At 38.0% G+C, this 21079-nt stretch overlaps 2 protein-coding genes across 2 annotated transcripts; both read right to left on the bottom strand.

Moving 5' to 3' along the window:
- Positions 1 to 133: 133 nt before the first annotated feature.
- On the bottom strand, positions 134 to 7888 carry LOC111575155 (uncharacterized). Its single transcript, XM_023280103.3, has 7 exons — positions 7731 to 7888; positions 5703 to 5839; positions 5506 to 5616; positions 4106 to 4159; positions 2854 to 3012; positions 2601 to 2723; positions 134 to 1916 (listed from the first exon to the last, which is right to left on the bottom strand). The coding sequence occupies exons 1-7, from the start codon at positions 7738 to 7740 to the stop codon at positions 1878 to 1880; spliced, it is 633 nt and encodes a 210-aa protein (XP_023135871.1). The 5' UTR covers positions 7741 to 7888; the 3' UTR covers positions 134 to 1877.
- Positions 7889 to 9924: 2036 nt separating this feature from the next.
- cd68 (CD68 molecule) lies at positions 9925 to 19094 on the bottom strand. Its single transcript, XM_023280096.3, has 6 exons — positions 18934 to 19094; positions 16669 to 17108; positions 16215 to 16334; positions 14013 to 14076; positions 13517 to 13687; positions 9925 to 13044 (listed from the first exon to the last, which is right to left on the bottom strand). The coding sequence occupies exons 1-6, from the start codon at positions 18980 to 18982 to the stop codon at positions 12905 to 12907; spliced, it is 984 nt and encodes a 327-aa protein (XP_023135864.1). The 5' UTR covers positions 18983 to 19094; the 3' UTR covers positions 9925 to 12904.
- Between the last annotated feature and the right edge of the window lie 1985 nt (positions 19095 to 21079).

Raw genomic sequence — 21079 nt, 5'->3', positions numbered from 1 at the left:
ATCAGTGTGTATGAAGAGTTTAGTAAAAAAGACAGAGTTGCTGAGAGATACATGTGTGACAGTCTGTTATATAGTCCAGTACACTTGAACCATGCTGTAAAAACAAGTAAAATAACAACAGTGGAACTTATGATGTCTGTTGATGTTTTATATTTGTACTTGTTCTTTACAAATGACACAATGAAGCATTAAGCTTGTGATCAACAGAATATCGAAAACAATTTGAACATATTTTCATAAAAGCATTATTGTGCCTTAATTTGGGGTTTTACCCATGTTGCACAGTAAAAACTACATTTATTTGTAATCTTAACAGAGTTAGTTGCATTAATTAGACTCTGTGATATATCTAATGCCTTTCGCTCAGTGTCAAGGCATCCTGGCAACACCTTATAAATAGCTAATGGATGGATATTTCTAATGACGTGTTAACGTGAGGCTAAGCCACTTTTAAGGCATTACTCTGACAAGAAAAATTTATGTCAAATTTTGTCAAAAACAACTGCTACAGCCTCACTTTATTTGGTATAACCAGTAGCCTTTGGTGGCTAATGTTTGTTAATGTTAACAAACTTCAGATAGATTTTGCTGTATAACAGAGTTTAAGAAGCCACATCACTGAATGTAAGGCTTTTCCCTTCTGATGCATTTATACTTTTAAGTTATTTCGTGCACTTGAAACCCCAAATCATCAAAACTTATGTAAATGCATTTTCATTCTGGACATATTTCAGGTGTTTGCGCCAACTGCAGAATTTTAGCTGCTAAAAACTGTATGGTTAATTATTAGAGTGATTACATACAAGTACAAATACAATATAAGTGATTGGTTAGTGAGGACGGTAACACTGAGGTGCTAAGGGGTGATCAAAAAGTAAAAAGGTAAATTAAAACCATAACAGATTTAAATTTGGCTGCCATCCCCATATAAGCATATAAGCAGTCTTCTTGTTTAGTGATACGGCGCTTCTAGCTTCAAACACAATCTGCAATGTATGCTCAATCTCGTACATTTTGACAAAACAATAACCCTTCAACTTTACTTTCATTGTGGCCAAAAATTCCAGTACACAATCATATGACTGTTAAAGAAAATAACAAGCATGCTCCCATTGCGTCTGGCCTGACCTGCCTTGTCCAGTGTGGGAGACTGTGTTTCTACTATTGTATCAACTGCTGTTTCTTTTCTCAGTGGTAGCTGCAGACCCACCTCTCATCACCAGTGATGGTCCTCCACATGAAGGTTAGATGATAGGTCTTGCTGTTGATGGCACCGTGCCATGTGACTCATGACAATGACGTTACATTCTTCACTGTGATGTGGTCTGTGCACCATGACCAGTCCTAGAACTTTAGATAACCCATAGCTTTCTTACACTTGGATTAGCCACTAGAGAGCAATAGATCAAGCTATAGACACAGCATTAATATACTGTCACCTTATAAGGTTGTGGCAAATATGTTAGCAAACATTAGAGAATAGCTTGTTTTGGAGCTGTGTTTTGGCCTCCACCAACATATGAAAACAACTATCTGGCTTCTTAGCTCCTACATACTCCACCAGCTAGTTCCTAGCTTTGTCTGCGGTACTGAGCAGATAGCGCACAGTGGCTTTGTCAGGTCTAAATAAGGGGTGATAATAGTAAAGATGGCTGCCTTGCAGAGCAAAACAGGGAGCTAACTGGGGCTAAAAAGCTAAACAGGAATGAGAGTAACTGCATAGTTGAAATTAATTCTCTGTTGGTTCATTACCCCTTTGATATAATACATAGTAATTTGATTTGTTAATATAAAAATATTGATTCGTGCAGCTTTAACTTTTGTAGCATTTGTTTGCAGCTGTACATCAGTTCTCTGTACTCATCTGGTCTGTCTCCTCACTGTTGAACAGGGGGCGTTTGTACAGTGATCACTGGCTGAAAGGGACAGAAAACAAGGGGGAAAACAACATAAGCAACCGAAATATTGACTGTTACAATAAGAGCAGTTAAATTATGGTATAATATTTGTGAAATTATTTAGTTTGAGGGCTATAATGGTATTCCGCTTACATTTACCAACATTAGCGGACTGACCCTGTTTTGAAGGTTGGACAGTATTCTTCAGTGATCATTTATATCCTTGTATGTTTGGTATATACTGATCAGCCACAACATGAAAAGCACATCTGACAGAGGCTTGATTGGCTTAAGATCAGGGTAATTTGGAGACAAAGTCAATGCATTAGTGAGCCTATGACCCTGTTGCCACTTCACCAGTTGTCCTTAACTGGACAGCTTTTGTCAAGTACTAACTACTGCATATCAGGAACACCCTACGAGACCTGCTGTTTGGGAGATGCTCTGACTTAGTCGTCTAGCCATCACAAGTTGTGCCTTGTCAAAGTCTCTTAGATCCTACTTGCAGCTTCAAGCACTAACTTGCTGCCTAATATAGCCTGGCCCTTTGACAAGTTCCACTGTAATGAAATAATGCTACTCACTTAACTTGTCAGTGGTTTTAATTCTATCGGTGTATGTATGTAAGCGTTACTAGGGAAACCTGTCAACCAGAGGACCTTGCTGATGGGATTGTTGCAACAGTCATCAGCATCTACTCACCATTTTGGGAGCTGGACCACAACAGTTGGCCACCTTGCAGCAGTAGGCTGCCAGTGTGGCAGATATGGCCAACAGAGTAGCTTGGATGAGCACACTCCCAGCAAAAAAATGGGACTGGACATTCTGTAAGTTGGACAAGATTTACAAGTTTGGACTGAATTATTGTTTTCATGCTACTCTTATATTCACACATCAACAGATTTCATGCAAAACATGAAAATGTTCTTATATAAATTATACTGTCACTGCTCACCTCAATTTTATGGCAGATTTCGCCATAATGAAGTGTGTCGTTGTCATAGTAATAACTCCAGCAATAGTAGGGCATCCCTTCCATTTTAATCAGACTGCAGATTATGTTGAAGATGGAGGCGCCGCATGACACAATCTGCATCCCCAAACAGGCCCTTAGCTGAGAAAAAAAATTCTCTTAAAAATGAAACAAAATGTGCGGTTTGGAGACATTCACAGAGTGGGGAGAAAAGAAAAGAAGATGGACGTCATATTTACATCCTGAAATGAAATTCAGTATGACCAGTTAATTTCACTTCTGCTCCCTGTTCCTAAACCAAACTTAGGAGTTCTAAACTACATACAGCATATTGTTTTAGTACAATGCATATTAATGTTTGACTGATTTAATGCTTTCACTACATAACAACAGAATCTTCAGGTAAGGGATGTGAGAATTCTTACAGTAACATCTGTAGCTAGATGTTAAGCCCTTACAGTCTAAACACCTGACAAATCAATAGATAAATTATCTTGTATTTCTTTCTTGTGTGTTTGATGATTGGTTAATGTTTTCAAAGTATTTATGTAGTTTGAGAGGAACAGATCAGCTCCTTTCACTACATTATGATCTGATGCTGGTTTAAATGAGAATTCACGGTTAAATGAGGTTAAACTGAGATCACTGGTCACCAATAGAGCATTTTGATGAACTAACCTGTCTTAAATTAAACTATCAGAGACTGTGTAAAAATGTATTTATGTGTCTGGTAGCATTTCAATAAATCAGTGTGTTTATGTAACCTCCTGTACAGACTGAAGGCTGTGGGAAACTGTCAATTATTCTGACTCTTAACATCCCCCCTTGCTGCCACCTGCCCTTGTCCGTTTTTTGTATAAAGAACAGTTCATCTCGAAAGAGCCCAAAAATTAACTGTCAGTCTGGTCAGCAAAAGGAGCAACGTAGTATAGTCTAGTACATATTGATCAGCCCAATGAGACGGTTAGTGGACTTGTGTAACAACTAGCTCCATTCAGCCTTACAGAATGAGTCATGTCGTAGAGGAAGTGGCAGACACTGAGAGCAGTTCTTTTTTTTGGCAGGAAGAGTCCACTAAGACAGTGTTGTCCTAATTGTCATGGTACTTTGTGCTTGCAGTTCTGAATCCAGTGGCTTTTATCTATAGTTTGAAGCTGTTTTATACTGTTACAAATACTGTAAACAGTTAACAGTTGGAGACTGTTGTACGTCTACTGTCCAGCAGTTGACTCACTGTTGGCACATGGAGGTTCTGTGCTGCTACAGCCACATTCCCAGCTATTACCACCTGTAAAGAGAACAAGACCACAAAATCAAAATACTGTAAACATCAGACCCAAGTCTGGAGCTGTATCAGCTTACAGAAAAAAGAGAAATTGCTGCTGCATAAGAAATGTTGGAGCAGGAAATTATAGAAGGATAAATAAGGGGCTTAAATAGTATTTAGACCTCATTTGCATGGGTCAACTTTCAAACACTACCTTGGCACTCACATGGCACATTATGCCACATACTAAATCCTATTGCTTGCAACATGTTCAAGGTGTGGCATTATCAATTATAACTACACAAAATCTGTTTAATCATTTCAGATTTTTTTTTACAATCATTTACAGAATAAATTAATATTTGTCCCTATAGATAAGTTACCTTTTATGATGTAATGGTCCTTATCCACTTTAACTTCTTACTGACTGACCCCTATCAAACCCAATTCAGTCAGCACAACAGTCACTAATCAAAGTCACATGCTTATGGTTATTGCACAAAGTTGCACAACTTCACTGTTTTTCGGTTACGCATGGATGGACTCTGCAGTGTTTTGGTCATATTCTAAGCTGAAGCAGTTTTGACTTAGGACAAGCTAAAGCATCGGTCACCTTTTGGAAGCTTTGGCACTTTTCCCAGCAGCTGCAGGATCGATGTGTTGCGGGAGAGTGTGTGTTTGTGAGATCTTCTTGCTTCACAATTTTAAAGTTTGTCCTGGAAAACTACATGCATGAGCATAGCAGCAGGACTGAGGCAGCTGAGGTGACTGTCTCAGAATCCCTCATCAGTTTTACTTTGCCTTGGAGTGTTAACTGGACGAATTTTGCCTAGAATCTAAAATGGCTAGGTCATTCTCATACTCTAATTCTGCTTTTAAATTATCTTTATGAATGGCACAAACACTAACGGTTCATCTGCAGAAAGGACACACCACTGTGCCACCTGTGCCTGTTTTTTGGGGGGGGGGTTTTGCATTATGACCGTGGGACAATACTGTCATCATCAAGTCAAATAGGAAATTCTAACATTGCTCTTTGTTATTTTAATGCAGCACACTGCAATTACAAAAATTAATACAATTATATACCTGGGCTCAGCATGACACTACACTTTTAAGATAAAAACTTTCAAATCAGTTTTGACCTTCTGACTTTGGAGCACTGTTAAAGACAAGCACTTGACGAATCCAACAAATTTACTGCTTTAGTGAAAAAATAATTCATTACACCAAGTGCTACATAATATGATTTTGATGGTTAATATAATGTAAATTGTATAAATGGTTGGCAAATGATTATTGTCTCATTGTAGATACTTGCTATCTCCCAACTTTACTGTTTATATTTGAGTTCTTTGCATGCTTACCAACAGAGATGAAATGAAGAACGGTATGTCAGTGCTCAGACTACTAAGGCCTTTAGCCTGAAACACAGCTACACAGATGATCATATACATACTCAGGCCAACCTGAGTGATCTGAAACACACATAGACGATCATTTGGGTTAAGGTTGCACAATATACTGATTATGCAGAGTTTTAAACACACAAAACATAGCATACCCCCAGAGCTTTCGGCTCAGCTTCAAGGTACTTCTGTTTCCTGTGAACATTTCTCTGGAAGGTGACTGCAACCAGAGGACTCTCAGAACCAGAGATCTGAGCTGGACTGATGTCTTCTTCAACTATTGCTGCTTCCTCTGAAATCAGTGTTGGAAACTACATTTAGAATTATGTACAATGTTCAGATACTTGAGTATTTCCCTACAGGTTACTATATAATTACATTAGCAATACATATCACACTTAAGGTAACTTTACATGATTTGATATCAAAACATACAAAAGGTAAAGGGGTTAATATTGGTATTGTAGCATAGAATTAAGTTCAAGTAAGCTAGTTTAAATAGATTCTGTAATGGAATCCAGGATGTGGATGTGAGGGTTAATTGAATTCCACAGTGTGAGTGCAGCATAGTAAAAAGCCCTGACACCCATCAAGCTGAGGCTTACGGCTGGTATTTTTATTTTTATTTGACCTTTATTTCTACAGGTAATCGCATTGAGACACAGGGTCTCATTCTGAAGACAGACCCATCCAAGTGATGCCAGAGTGTAAATCTGAGGGAGGCCTGTGAGATTTTTCTTAATTCCATATCAAAGAAAAGTATTGCACTTTTACTCCACTATTTAAGGTTAGTTAAGTTATTATAGCAGTAACTACAGATACAGTGAAGTTGAGAAAAAATGGTTTGAAGTTTGAAGGATTTTAGCCTTGCTGTGCAACACAAACAACGATAAACGATTGAGATAGTTGAACGGCAGAGTATTTTTTTTCTTTCTTTTGCACAATCAAAAACAGAAAAAACTTTGAAAATACATACCCCAAAGTACAAACTCAGAGCAACATACATGAAGGCCTCTGTGACTTCCAATTAGCCTAATTGCATGAACATGATAATGAAATGACCTTTGATGACCAGGACCTTCCTCATTTCAGACCTATGGGCTGTGTCTATCTGCATGCCTGCATTATGGCTCCACATGGAAAACAATTCCCAGATGAATTGAAAGATGGAAAAGGATAACAGAAGATCTGTGATCATCTAAAAATCATGGAAACACAGCTGCAGCAGTATTTGGGGTTATGGAACAAGTCTTTGTACCAGTAATCAGAGCTGCAACAGTCATCCTAAAATAAGGCCACTGGCAGTGCACAACTTGAAAAATCAGCTTCTGAAAAACAGACGGGCAGGTGCTTCAGATTTGGCATAGTTGTCATCAGTGGAAATCAAAATTTGTGTGACAGCTTAGACAGTGTGAAGGGCATTGCCTAACATCAATTTGTTTGATAGCATTCAAGAAAAAAAAAATGGTTTACGACAATACAAAATTTTGTGAAAGAACATGAAAAGAAGTCTGATGAATATTAGAAATACATTCTACATGATACATAATGCATTGGTCTGGCGAGACCAAGAGAAATCGGTTTGACTCATTTGGGGTTCAGCATGTCTGGAGTGAACCTGGCCAGCACTGTCACAGTGAATCCATAGTCCTGACAGTGAAGCACACAGAGGTGGGAGTTTGATGATATTGGTCTGGGTATGTGCAAAAGGTGTTGGGGAGTTTCTGGGGCAACCAGTGGCTTGGTGGTTAGCACTTTCTACTACAAGCTACAAGCTCCCCAGTTTGCCTCCCCACTTTCCCAGGATCTTTCTGCATGGAGTTTGCATTTGTTCCCCCAGTGCATGCGTGGGTTTTCTCTGGGCTCTCCAGCTTCCTCCCACAGTCCAAAAACATGCTGACTAGAGGATTAAAGAGTGTATAGATTATGGATGGATGAGTCTTTCTGAACAAGTATTACATGGAAGTGTACTTCTAACAATGCACTCAATATATATGTTTAATGATGTGGTATTCGAAGTCATGTCTTCAGTTTGTCCATTACATATGTACATTTAACCGAATCAGCTTGAAAAAAAAAGTCGGCTGCAGTTATTCAGCAGCGGACATCTGGATTTCATCACTCTGTATAAACAGCACGGATCTAACGGTTTTGTCTCTCCTCGAACTACAAAGTCTTCTTACCTGCCATCATCTCAAGATCCGTCACAAGTTCGACGACAGACGTCTTGCCCCTGTTTTGTTCGACTTTATCCGCTGACTCCTGGCTGTAAGTCGGACGTTTTGCAACAATTTGGCGGATGTGAGAATCGAGTCCCGCCCCGCGTCTGTCGGTGCAACACGACTCCTCCGTGGATCAGCTTTTTGAGGCGGGGGCGGTGAGGCCTGGCTGCTGGACTTCTGCTTCCTGGACAGACTGCTGAACCAACGAACTTAATTCACAGGGTAGGATATTGGAAATACATTAAAATGTCGTTTTCTTTTTTTATTTTCAAGACTAAAAAAAATAAAAATCTGTATTTGTGTAGACACCCCTAATTATCTACAGATTATTATTATTATTATTATTATTATTATTATTATTATTATTATTATTATTATTATTATTATGATGGATCAATTTAAAGAATTCGATTAAAAACGGCCCGTTTTATTTCATTTTATTATGTTTTTGTTCATAAATATATTATTATAGGGTTAGAGTGAAAAATATGCATTAATGCAAGCATTACAATTAAATAAATATTTTATTTATTTAACTTTATTTAACCAGGAAGTCTCTTTACAAGAGAGACCTGGCCAAGGTAGCAGCCATATATATATATATATATATATATATATATATATATATATATATATATATATATATATATATATATTAGAGTTTATTATGTAAAGAACACATGAGAATGTAAAATATAATTTAAATGTCATCTATTTTGTAATATTAAAAACTAATAGCTGACATTTACTATATAAAATTTTAAAAATTAAATTTAAAAAAATCAGGAACACAATACTACAAATGTCTGTAAATGTTACTGTAATTCCAATGTTTTCTTTTCTCATTCCTTCGTATGTACACCTTTATCTTTCATGACAGGCTTAACCCTCCTCTTCACTTCTGAAGATAGTCTGCCATTCTTCAGAGCCATTTTGTCAGTCTCTGTTTGCTGCAGGAGGTTAACTTTTGTAGGATTTTGGTAGTGTGCTTTGTCTGCAGGAATATTCTTCTTCTTCCACCTTCTGCAGACTGGGAGTCATCTTGTCCGCCAGTAATTTGGTTTATCCAAAGACGTTCATTGTGCCATTTATAAATGTCACCGACCCAGCACCTATGCAGTAACTGTGGTAACCCTGTTCAGGTTCGTGCCAGACATACTGGACCCAATTTGACATTTATGTTGATTTCATCTGAACAAGGACTGTGCTCCAAATATTCATTAACACTTTTTTTTTTCATTTTCTTTAGCAACAGTTTCAACTTGCAGTTTTGTGCCAGACAACAAGCATGTCTACCTTCTGATTACTGCTGCAACTGTGTTTCCAGATATTTCTAGTTGGTCATCAATCTTCCAGCATCCTTTTCCATTTTGTGAAGTCTCATAATCATATTTTTTAGTTCTTCTGGCAATTCTTTCCTACATGGCGCCATGATGCAGGGATGCTGATTGGCACTGGCCATAGGTCAAAAACTGAAAACTTTCTGGTGTTCACAGGTTATTTTATCAGCATGTTCATCCATTCAGACTAATTAGAAATCACTTCAGTGGATCACAGGTGTATTTGCTTGTGGCATTGACTTTCTATTCTGTACTTTCACAATAGTTGTTTTAAAGTATTTGTTTATATTTGTTAATAATGGCAAATAATTAAGTTGTGACCTTACAAATAATGAACAGGGGTGCATTCCTATAGTATGCTGAGCTCCAAGCACTGCTCCCATAGAAACCTTTACTCTAGCCACAATTCCACCTTTGTAATGCTACTTAGTGACCAGTTTTCTGCTGGAAATCTGATGCACAGCCATTTTTCTAACAGGTGAACATGGCTGTTAGTTGATCTAGTTGAACAAGCCTCTGATGAGTCAATCTAATCCACCTGAGTGTCATTTCAACACTGCTTTATTGAAAGGATACAACTGCCATTAAAGCAGCAAAGGCGTAACATGGTCACTGCCATTTCTGTGCTTTGGTTTCATTGCTTACCTAGAAATTACCTCTTCTTCATTTTACATGTCACAGCATCTTGTGTTTTTAAATGTTTCTAAATTCTCAAACTTCAGATTTCCAGGTTTACATTAAATTATGATAGATTATTAATGTGGCATCAACTATAAGGCCCCACTGTATATGAAATCTCACATCTGAAGAACATCTTTAGAAATATATCAGTTTTTATTGGCACAAGACGTTAACAACAGGTAAAAATGCTCTCACAGCCAGTAAATGAACACAACAGTAAGGTCCCCTTTTCCTGCTCCCTTCTTAACTCCACAGCACCACCTGATGGACAAAATATGGAAGTGCAGCTGTGAGCTGTAGATGTGGTTCTTCACCAGTAGAACTTATGGGAGCTGTCATTCACTGACAGAGCTTTACACAATCCATCAAAAACATTATATGTAGACTTCACCCACCGCACCACTTCTCATTGTATCAGCACAAGCCCACAGAGTATTATTAAAGGTCGCCTACTTTTCTACTCACTTCAAAATTTAAAGGGTCAGCTCACACAAAACATAACATTTTCTCGCTTCCATCTAGTAGTATCACAAATAGTATTGCCTTTATTTGTTCACATTTTAAGAAGCCTGCCCCTGCAGTTTCTGCTTACAGAACTTATTTCTCACCACTATTGTGTTAAAGTGGCAAAAGAAGTTACATATGCACAGAAAACTACTACCTACAAAGCTACATACCACTTACAGAGGCAGAAATATTTTCACTTTGAAATTTGGGTGAACTAATCCTTAAATATAAAGCTCTATATTAATTTGGTTTATTTCACCTGAGTGCTCAAATCACAGTTCTTCCATTTCCATCTCCTACAGGAACCTGAATGCAGTGTGAACCTGAGGGTCAAAGTTTATTCTCAGCTATAGACTACATATATGGATGGATGTAGCTACCATGATGTCACCAGTTGATTTGTGGACTACTGTTTTGAAGCCTTGAGTTTGGCGTTTGGCTGTCGCTATCTTGGTCTAAAACCAGACGAAAGGAGTGAGAGGCAGATCTGACTGAAAACTGACTCTTAGGAAAAATGTTTACTGAAGTAACAGACGAAGTTAGACATAGGCAGTCTTTTTTTCTCTGAAACTTCTTGCAACTACAGGAGTCACCTCCTGCTATCTGTTAGACAGAACACAAGTTTAAGGCACTTTCACATTGGCTTTGTTTTTCAGCCATGGAAACTCTCAAAACAGCATTTAGACAGCGATCTCACCACAAGTTCCTTCTACCAGATGTTCTGGAGCTTTCAATCCCGACACAGACAGGAAGATCAGCTGATAAATACAATGTCCTTCGCTTGCGGTTCATGTACAATGCTATCCATCTATTGGTGTGACTTATGCATATTTAAAGGACAAGTAAAACATTCTTGTCAGGAGATACGTGGAGGATTTATACCACTCCTTAGCATAAAAAATGTAAGAAACAACTATAAAACATGTTTTCCCATATTGTCCAACTGTTCCTTTAAGGCAGTATAGTGTACCAGAGTGGACTTGGTGGGTGAAGCATGATGGACACCTTGGAAGTGATGAATATATAACTCATTAGTAATCTGATCTAGAAACATTACGGACCTACATGGACACTCTACCCCTGCATTTGTATAAAAACACAGCATCGTGTAACATATAATTTGAGAAAGACAAAGATAGCCAGTTGAGACAGCAATCAGTGCAAATAAATGTAGGATATCAGTCTAATTTTCCCTTTTTGCTGATTAATAATTCCACACAGTATTCAGTACAATCAGCTGTGCAGTTACTGATTAGACAAGTTTCCCTTTTAAAAAAATTAAATCCAGAGTACACAAGATCTGATTGATTGAGCTTTCCTAAAACAGTTAATAAATGTTTAAATGACCTTTAGCATGTATTTTATAAGTACATGAGTACACTATTTATGCAGAACATATATATGAATATATATGATTTTTACTCCACAATGACACACTTCAGTATAATGTGAAGGTAGATTGATAAAAGAAGCCAATATTATCAAAAAGGAATTTTAAATTATCGAAGTGTGGCTGTCCGTTGTAACAAATAAAGAACAAAAACCATTTCTGGTCAGTTTTTTTCTATGACAATGTCAGTTTGCAGAGATTTTAGTGTCCAATAAAGAAACACTTTCTCTCATCAGGGTGTTTCATTCTGATACAATTACAACTCTGGAGTCAAGCTTTTGTAATTTTGTGTAATTCACATAAAAATGTGTGCTTGTACCATGACAGAAAAATATTGCTTTATATTTGTCTTTTAAAATCCATCTGTATTGTGTCTAGAGTATGCCACTGAAGAAATAAATGAAAACCTAGTAAAAACTCTTATTTATATTTGCATTTAAATGGTGCTTTATGTAACTCAATGTAACAAACACAAATGTAACAGTTACTAATCATTTTTCTTAGTTCCTTCTTTAAATAATGGTAATAAACCAGATGTCTTGAATGAAATTTTTAAAAAAAATAAGTTATTCCCTTTAGTGGCTTTTCTGTATATTACATTCAATGATTATTTTGTTTCTTGCTGTAACAATTAGTTTTCATTTAGTATTTTCCAATTTTAAGCAATTAATTTGTGTTTTTGTGATTTTATTCAATCTAAAGATGTGCATCCAAAAGACACAATTTAGAGTTGGAATTTCCTAGATTTTTAATTTAAAGATTGTTAGGCAGTGTGTCTCCTAAAAGTCCAACCCACAGGGCAGTCTACTTAGAGTTCTTTATTGGCCAGATTTCCACAAACACCTAACAGCTGGCCAATCAGACCCCTGTCTACTGGTCTTCTGGTTGGATTTTAGAATTAACTTTTAGGTGGCGGACATCTGCTAAGTGCCAGTTTGATTAATCAATTTATAATACATTTTTGTATTTATCATTTTATATACTTATTACACTGAAGTACTTGAAAGTGGCCCACTGCAGCCTCCAAACACCAACACTTCTGGATAAAACACTCCTAATAACAGTAAATCAGGGAAACTAAAGCAAATAAGGACAGAAGGTGTATTTTAGGCTTCAGTGGAAGTTCACTTTAAACCCCCCAGAAATAGCTCAGCCTCACTGACTGAGTGACTTCCACTTTGTCCTTCACTTTGTGACCTCTTAATAACCCCTCCACCTCACAGAGACTGGTAGCCATCGGTCCTCTTCTTGCGGCCCAGCAGGTAGGCCACCACCACCACCAAAATGAGTACCAGCAGCGTCACTCCCACTGCAATGGCAACACGGTAACTGGGCTGATCAGCAGGACAGTTGTCAGCTACAAAAACACACACAAGACACAGTAATTAACGTATTTAAAACATCTTATTTTTTAACAAAACCAGTTTTCGAAACCCAATAAAACGTGAAATGTCTCTAAAACAATGAAATGATTAATCAGTAGCTCCAGCCTGCTGACTTCACAATTCTTCACTACAGCAGCCTACAAAGATCAATAAGCAAATATTTTCAAATGTTTCAAATTTCATTTATGATCAAGATGGTAATGGCTGTAGGCTAAAACATTCACAAACTTATTTTTTACTTGCTAATATAAACATCCCAAAAGTGACAGGCATCTGGTACAGTTAGAGTGTAGATAAAACTGCTGCTCCTGACATGCAGGTGGCTGTGTTGGCTAACATTCTTACCTAACTGAGATTGTTAAGGACTCTGAAGATGATGAGGATTTGGATAATCATGCATTAAGTAAACAAAGGACAAGTTCTCAGGATAATGAGGACACTTACGAACACCAAAGTCGTTGTTGGTCACATTGAAGGCCTGCATCCTGTCCTGGCTGACATCCAGGTACAGTCCATGTCCCATGTAAAGTGATTCATTCCTGCAGGAGTAGGAGTGTCCAATCTTTGCAGCAAACAGATGGATCGACTCATTTTTGGCTGTTCTTGCGGTATTAGCTGCAACAGTATAACAAAGCAATGCTTAGGTCCTGTCAGGACATACTTACATAAAGAGAAATGTTTTTGATCAGATACAATTTAAACTTGTTAGACTACATAGCACATGCTCAACAGTAAGTCCACAGGTTTGTGTCTAAACATAGCAGAACAGGCACACACACAAACAAGAAGCTGTTAGCTATTTGATGTTTATATTTGCCAGCCTTGTGCAACACCAACCTGTGGCTAAAATATCAGTGCACATGCAGTGACCCAATTAAAAGAGTCTAAAGGTGAATGGATAAAATGGTGACAACAATAAACCCTGAAATTTCAGACTTACCTCCGTTGATTAATGACACGTTGAAAGAGACAGCATCAACATAGGCAGTGTTATTGGCAACGCTCTGAGGAAATGTAAGAAAACCAAGTTGTTAACCAATGACAGACTATGCTAAAGGCAGCATGTAAAATCCTTACTGTAAATGAATGTGAGATATTGTTTTTAGTTTCAGTGAAGATAAAAGATTGGGATTAAGAACACTGATCACCTGTGATTTTATCTGAGCACCAGGATGTAGTGGGAAAATTTGCTGTGTTCCTTTAGAGTACAGAGATCTTTTAACAGCTGAAAAACAGGTTGTCTCAGCACACATGCTGCTAACAGAGCCTGTCTGGCCAGTTGTTATTAACCTTTATATACTCATTACAATCTTAATGGCGGTCAGGATGCATAACAGATACAGAACTGCTGGCTATTATAAATTTGCATGTAACACTGCATTGCATTTTTCAAGAATTTATTACGTTTTTGAACTTTTAGACCACTAGAAAGATTTGTAAATACTACTTATATACAATTCAACATTATAATATACTATGTAATAGTAATAGTAATTCTTGAACTTATGCACTGCTTGCTGAAACATCACAAAAATTCATAAATACAACAATTCTTAATTTATCTTTGACTGTAATATACCTTGACATTTTTTGCACAAAGCAGGGTTGGACTCTGAAAGCCTGTTTCTGATAGATAAAAACCCTAACCCTCAGCTGTGTCTATCTGCATGCCCACATCACGGCTCCACATGGAAACATATTGCCAGAGGACCAGAAACATCTGATATTTAGTGCACCTACACATCAGTGGAAACAGATGCACCAGTATTGGGGAGGTATAGAATGAATTATAGTAATACAAATCAAAGTCACAGCGGTCATCCTCCTTAAATGACACCATGGATAGTGCGCTACTTGCACAATCTATTTGTAAATAAAGAGACTGGTGAAAGTTTTTGTAACAGCTCAAATAGTGATAAGGACAGTGCATTACATCGCCTCTATGGACGCTGTGCAACAAAAACATCCGTTATTTGGCAAAAAACTACAAATTGAATTTTTGCTAAAGAACAGGAAAACAAGCCTAGTGAATATTCTGATCACATCCTTTGGTCAGGTGACATCAAGATAAATTTCTTTAGTATAAATCGGGTTTGTCAATTTTACTGTGAACCTGGACAGAACTACACGCATAGTCCAAGTAGTGAGGCATGGAGGTGGCAGTATGATGGCAAGGGACTGCTTGAGGGAGGCTATGTTTATAGATGACACCACAAATGTCTGTGAATAAACCAAAATATTGGCTGACTAGATGACTCTCAGTCTGCAGAAGCTTTGCAACAGAGAAAAATTTCATCATGATAATGATCCAAAGCACACTGCCAAAATCACACAAGACTTTTCTCAAGTATTTATGTGCTACCATACTGGTACTACTAGTTTTGGAGCGCTAACCAATAGACTGTTAACTTTACTAAAGTCACAAGGTGTCTGAATTCTAATAGCAAGTGCGGTTGTGGAGCCTCTTTTATTGTAGGATATGAAAATTGAACCCCATTAACATACTTCCCTTTTTCAACAATGTGATAAAAAAGAAACCCTTAAAAGCTTCACTGTATCCCAGGCTGACTGTCATAATAAAATAACCAAATATATCAAAATAACAGATGTAGCCAAACAAAATGTAACAAACATTGTATAAAGTTTCTGTTTAGTTTTCCGTCTAAGGAAAGAACAAGATAAAAAAAAAATACTTTAATTGATCTGTTCTTGTGAAACTGTGGTTGCTGATCTGCAATATAATAAATATGACCCAGGGTTACCATGTTATTGAAAATGATACACTAATTTTATGCTTCAACAAACAGTTTCAACATTCATGTGGATTGTCACTCAGAAAACCGCGACTGAATCACACGGCTGTAAGAGAGTGAAGCAGTGTGATTTCCCTGTCACATGCTCCGACTTGTCAAATACACTTCTCTTTTTTTTTAACCACTTCTTCTGTGATTCCAGTACTTTGTATGAAGTTGAACAACGTATTCATTATCAAAAAATTAAATGGGTTGATGTCTTAATTTAATTATGGGTTGAAAATGAGCTATTACTAAAATCACGACCGATCTCATTGCCACCGCGACCACCAACTCTGGGTATTATAATAACACAATTGTGGTAACTCTTGGAAGGAAATCAAAATTACCTTGTTGAAGAGGAAAGTAATGAAGCCTTCACGGAAGGAAAGGGTAAGGTTGGCATTGGTTTCCCCACAAGATCCAGATGGACTGGTTTTGTTTGGCTGAACAATGAAGGTTCCATTGGCCTGAAAAATATGAAGACAGAAAAAAGGTAACTGGATGGTGCTGCGGCAGTGTTTCTTTAGATAATATGTATTTTCTGGACATGTACAATTAGCAATTGTCTCGCGACAGAGACAAGATGACATGTATTTAACCTTTAACATTCAGCAAATCAAAAAATCAAAACCTACATGAAAACATTTTGTCAATTCCTGAAAATAGGATGCTGACAAAGAAACTGCTGTAAACTGAGTCAGAGGCTCGTGCTGGATCACTAAATGCAAGTTGAAGACTAGAACCCTCCAGAGATAAGCTAGACCACTCAACAATGCACTTGTTGTGACTGTATAAATGTACCTCTTTTGTTTCCAGCCGGATCCGCAGCCCCATCTGAGCCATCAGGCAGTTTATTTTTTTATCTTTCGGGTTTGTCAGATTGTACGTTCCTAACGGGATGGAGGGAGATGGTGCAGGAGGAGCTGGAGTTGTAGTTGACAATGTAGTGGTGGTAGCTGAGGTGGTGGAGGTGGTAGTTGCCATGGTGGTGGTGGTGGTATTAGAAGCAGTGGTGGGGGTGGTGTTAGAAGCCGTGGTGGTGGTGGTGGTGGTGGTGGTGTTAGAAGCAGTGGTGGTGGTGGTGTTAGAAGCCGGGGTGGTGGAGGGGGCTGTAGTCGTGGTGTTATGGACCGGGGTAGTAGCCGTAGGTGTGCTGTTGCTGGCCTTTGGGTTAAACTCTTCTGCAGGGGACACAGTTCCAGGAGGTCTGAATTCCTTTGCATCGTCGGCCAGTGACGGCGCTTTAGTCAAAAGACAATGAAATTCATTTCAGTATTTATACACATACTACTTCCAAACTTTACTATCTTCTACTTAAAGCTACGATAGCTCATTTTTGGACACTTTGGGGTGGTCTAAAATATAACATCAGACAAACAGTATCATTGGCTAAACTGTCATGGCTAAAGGCTTGGCAAACATTTTCCTAGTAACACAGCAACATTATCATTCATTTGTGCTTGTGTTACCTCAGTAATATATTCCTTTTAGCTTTGTGGCTGCTGCTAGAAATGTAGCTTATCATAGCTGAATCTGTGCACCGTCAACATCGACAAAAGACGAATGTAACAACCAAGACGTCACCCATTGGTTTGTGGACTACTGTTTTGAAGCGTTCAGTTTAACTTAGCAATCGCCATGTTAGACTTTTAAAACTAAATGTAATAAGCAAGTGATAGACTTTACCGGAGAACACTGCACATTCTGTGACAGTGACAACCTGTCAATCACAAGGTAGGCCTGCCTTACAACATACCCTGCTTTTTTTTTTTTTTTTACTTTAGATGGAACCATAATTTATAAAATCTACAACATGCTGTTTTGAGGGAGGCTTGAAACCAGAGCTAGAGACCATAAACTCTATAGGACAATGTGTACTGAGGTAACAAATCTTCGAAGTAGGATCAATCTCTCATAGATTTCTATACAATCAGACTTCTTACTCTAACCAGATAAGTTGCCTCCTGCTGGCTGCTAGAAAGTTTTAAAGCCTAGGCTTTACTTTTCAGACCAAGAGGCTTCATCTATCTTTTATAGTCAGTTGCTGTGAAACCAAAACAGGTATAAACAGCACAATATAGCAGAGATGGATGATAATTATTAGGAGAGTTAAAACACTGGAGCTATTACATAAAATCATGTAAAGCATTGGTCATATATTTTTTTAAAAAGTTTATTGCCCCTTTAATGTTTTTTTTGCCTACAACTCTTGACGTCTGAAATGGTAGAAGTACTGTCTTTTAAACAAACATTGGAAAATAATCAAACTGATGAGTTTAATTGTGTGACTGCCTTTCATATTTAGGTCAGCTGATATCAGCACATTTATCAGAAGTCTGACTTATGACACTGTCATGTGTTTTCAGTACAGAGCTTATCTTCAGATTCAGGCAGGTTGTTCAAACACTGTCTAGCCTTTATATACAGATGGTTGGTTAGGTTACCAGTGTCATGTTACTGATAGAGTGGCAGACTGATGGGCATTTTAAGGAAGCATAAAAAAGTGGATATAAACCTTGACTTTTAGCTATTAGTCCGCATTAGACAAGTATGAAGACAGTTTTTAACTATTTGATTTACTGTTTTAAAGCCATTACTTGGACTTAAATAGACCAAATTATTTAACCGTACGGAGGAAGTAAGATAAAATGTTACTGTTGTTTTCAGCACTGGGTTATGGGTTTCAGGCCAAGCTGCAGATTCATCCCGTTCTTTAAAAAACAGACCTCATCTGGCAGTAGACATGTGACTCAGGGCTGAAACACTATCGAAAGACTGCGGAAATATCTGTTCCCTAAACAATCCAGGAAGTCACGGTGAGGTCTGATTAAATCATCTCAAGCCTCACAGAAACTGCGAAGAAACATCACTTCCTGACCGACTTATTAGTAATACATGGCAGGACTCCACATGAAGGCTGCAGAGAATCACTTGATTTACAACCAGAGGCTGCACAGTTGTCTCGTTTGACAGCACCATCGATCTATTCTGGAACATAACAGGTTTCCGTCACGTGCTTAGAAACACCTGCAATGTTTTCGCTTTTATATGAACAGAGCGTCTTACCTGAGAGAGCCCAGCAGGCGACAAAGACGAATACAACACCTCTCTGCATGGTGACCAGTGTTCACTGACTCGCTGCCTTACCGTCGCACTGACCCTCACACCAGCTCTATGTGCAACAGCGGTGCGTCTCCGCTCATAAATACGCCATGTCAAGTCCGGCAGGCGCAGCACGACCGGAAGTCGAAACTGATTGTCTTAAGAAATAAAAGCATCCTGAAGTATCAGAGGCGCTATCGGGGAGCAAAATAATCTCTCTCTTTCACATGAAGTTATTTTTATTGGAATATGGAATAATGTGTGGTATTTTCATATTACACGAGTAATCACAGTGTTTTATTTTGATGAATCATGGTCTCTACTCAGATTGTACACGTGCATCTCATATAATTAGAATATAATGGAAAAGGTTCAATGTTTTTCAGTGATCAACATAAAAAAATATACATTCTAGAATCAGTACATATAAACTGAAACTCAAAACAATTTCAAAATATTAGAATATTTCACATAGGGCTACACAGATGCCAATCAAGGACCCCTAGACACTCCCACACAGTCCTGGGAAGAGCTCGAACCAGCTAAGTAAATCAAAACACTTGCAAACAGCCTTTAAATTCTCAGTCTGATTAAGTATACGCAACCACAATCACGGGAAAGACTGCTGATTTGACCACTGTCCAGAAAACAATCGCTGACTCCCTCCACAAGGAGGGTAAGACTTAAGAAATGTGAATGGAATTTTAAATGGAAGGAAAAAGCATGATAGGAAAAGGTTCATAAGCAAAAGGGATGTCTGCAGACTTGACAGAATGGTCAAGAAAAGCAGATTCAAGAATCTGGTAGAGATTCACAAGCAGTGGACTGAGGCTGGAGCCAGAACATCTAGGACCACCACACAGAGACTTGTCTGGGAAATGGGCTACAAGCTAAAGTGTTGAATTCATATAGTCAAGCCACTCTTGAACACCCAACAATGTCAGAGGCATCTTACCCGGGATAAGCAGAGAATGAACTAGATCGCTGCTAAGCAGTCCAAAGTCCTCTTTGCACATCAAAGTAAATTTTGCATGTTTTTTTTTTTTTTTTTTAATCAAGGTCTGGAGGAAGAGTGAAGATCCACAGATTCGAAGCTGTTTGAAGTCCAGTGTGAAGTTTCTACTTTAAGTGATGATTTGGAATGTCCTATTATCTGCTGGTGTTGGTCTACTTTGTATAATCAAGTCCAAAATAAACACAGCCAGCTACCAACAGATTTTGGAGCACGATATACCTCTGTCTGCTGGAGAGCTTTTCGGAAATGCAGGCTTTGTCTTCCAACAGGACCCCACACTGCCAAAACCACTCAGAACTGGTTCACTGGCTGTAAGTCATTATCATCAAAGTTAAATCAAATAAAGGTTCTATTTAGCTTATGTGTACAGTCTAGGGTATATATAATTTTTACTTTGAGCAATGTCTGGTGTAAACTGTCAAGCTGTTTTCACTATGCACCTGTATTATATGTTTGGGGTGTTAATTACTGATATTCACATGAATGAGCCTGTTTTAGAGGCCTCATACAATAAAGTGGTCCATCCATCCATTATCTATACACCACTTAATCCTCATTAGGGTCGCAGGGTGCCTGGAGTCTATCCCCGCTGACTTAGGTGGAGACAGGGGACACCCTGGACAGGTCACCGGTCTTTCACAGGGCTACACATAGAGACAATCACACTCACATTCACACTTGGGAACAATTTAGAATCACCAATTAACCTCAGCATGTTTTTGGGCTGGAAAACCTGGAGAAAACTCATACATGCAGGGAGAACATGCAAACTCTATGCAAAAAGACACGAACCGAGGATCTTCTAGCTGCAAGGCTATGATGCTAACCATCGCGCCATAAAATTTAACCTTAAATATATAATATGACATTGTAATATATATCCCCTAGTGTGTACAAGTTTTCCAAATTATTTTCAACTGTAAATTGGTAATTAAAATTAGAATGAATTAGTGAGGATTGACAGTTTTATTAAATGGATTAAAGTAAGAAGTTGATGTTATTTAAAAATAAGCTGATGAACAATAACTTTCCCCCATTACGTTCAATACAATTCAATTCAAGAACAAGCTAACAAGAAAGAAAGAGGGGTCAAAA

This window comes from Amphiprion ocellaris, chromosome 23 (genome assembly GCF_022539595.1).
Source record: "Amphiprion ocellaris isolate individual 3 ecotype Okinawa chromosome 23, ASM2253959v1, whole genome shotgun sequence".
NCBI classification, from domain to species: Eukaryota; Metazoa; Chordata; class Actinopteri; family Pomacentridae; genus Amphiprion; species Amphiprion ocellaris.
The sequence above is the reverse complement of the archived record's forward strand: the minus strand, read 5'-3'. Positions and strand labels throughout refer to the sequence as shown.

Excerpts from the sequence above, each read along its gene's own strand:
- LOC111575155 (XM_023280103.3), bottom strand. Across the intron at positions 4,160-5,505 it reads TCTTCATTTCATCTCTGTTG|GTGGTAATAGCTGGGAATGT; the intron begins GTAAGCATGCAA and ends TTCTCTTTACAG. Across the intron at positions 1,917-2,600 it reads GTGGTCCAGCTCCCAAAATG|CCAGTGATCACTGTACAAAC; the intron begins GTGAGTAGATGC and ends TGTCCCTTTCAG.
- cd68 (XM_023280096.3), bottom strand. The coding sequence starts at position 18,982 with ATGCAGAGAGGTGTTGTATTCGTCTTTGTCGCCTGCTGGGCTCTCTCA. Across the intron at positions 16,335-16,668 it reads TCCGGCTGGAAACAAAAGAG|GCCAATGGAACCTTCATTGT; the intron begins GTACATTTATAC and ends CATATTTTTCAG. Across the intron at positions 13,045-13,516 it reads CAACAACGACTTTGGTGTTC|CTGACAACTGTCCTGCTGAT; the intron begins GTAAGTGTCCTC and ends GTGTTTTTGTAG.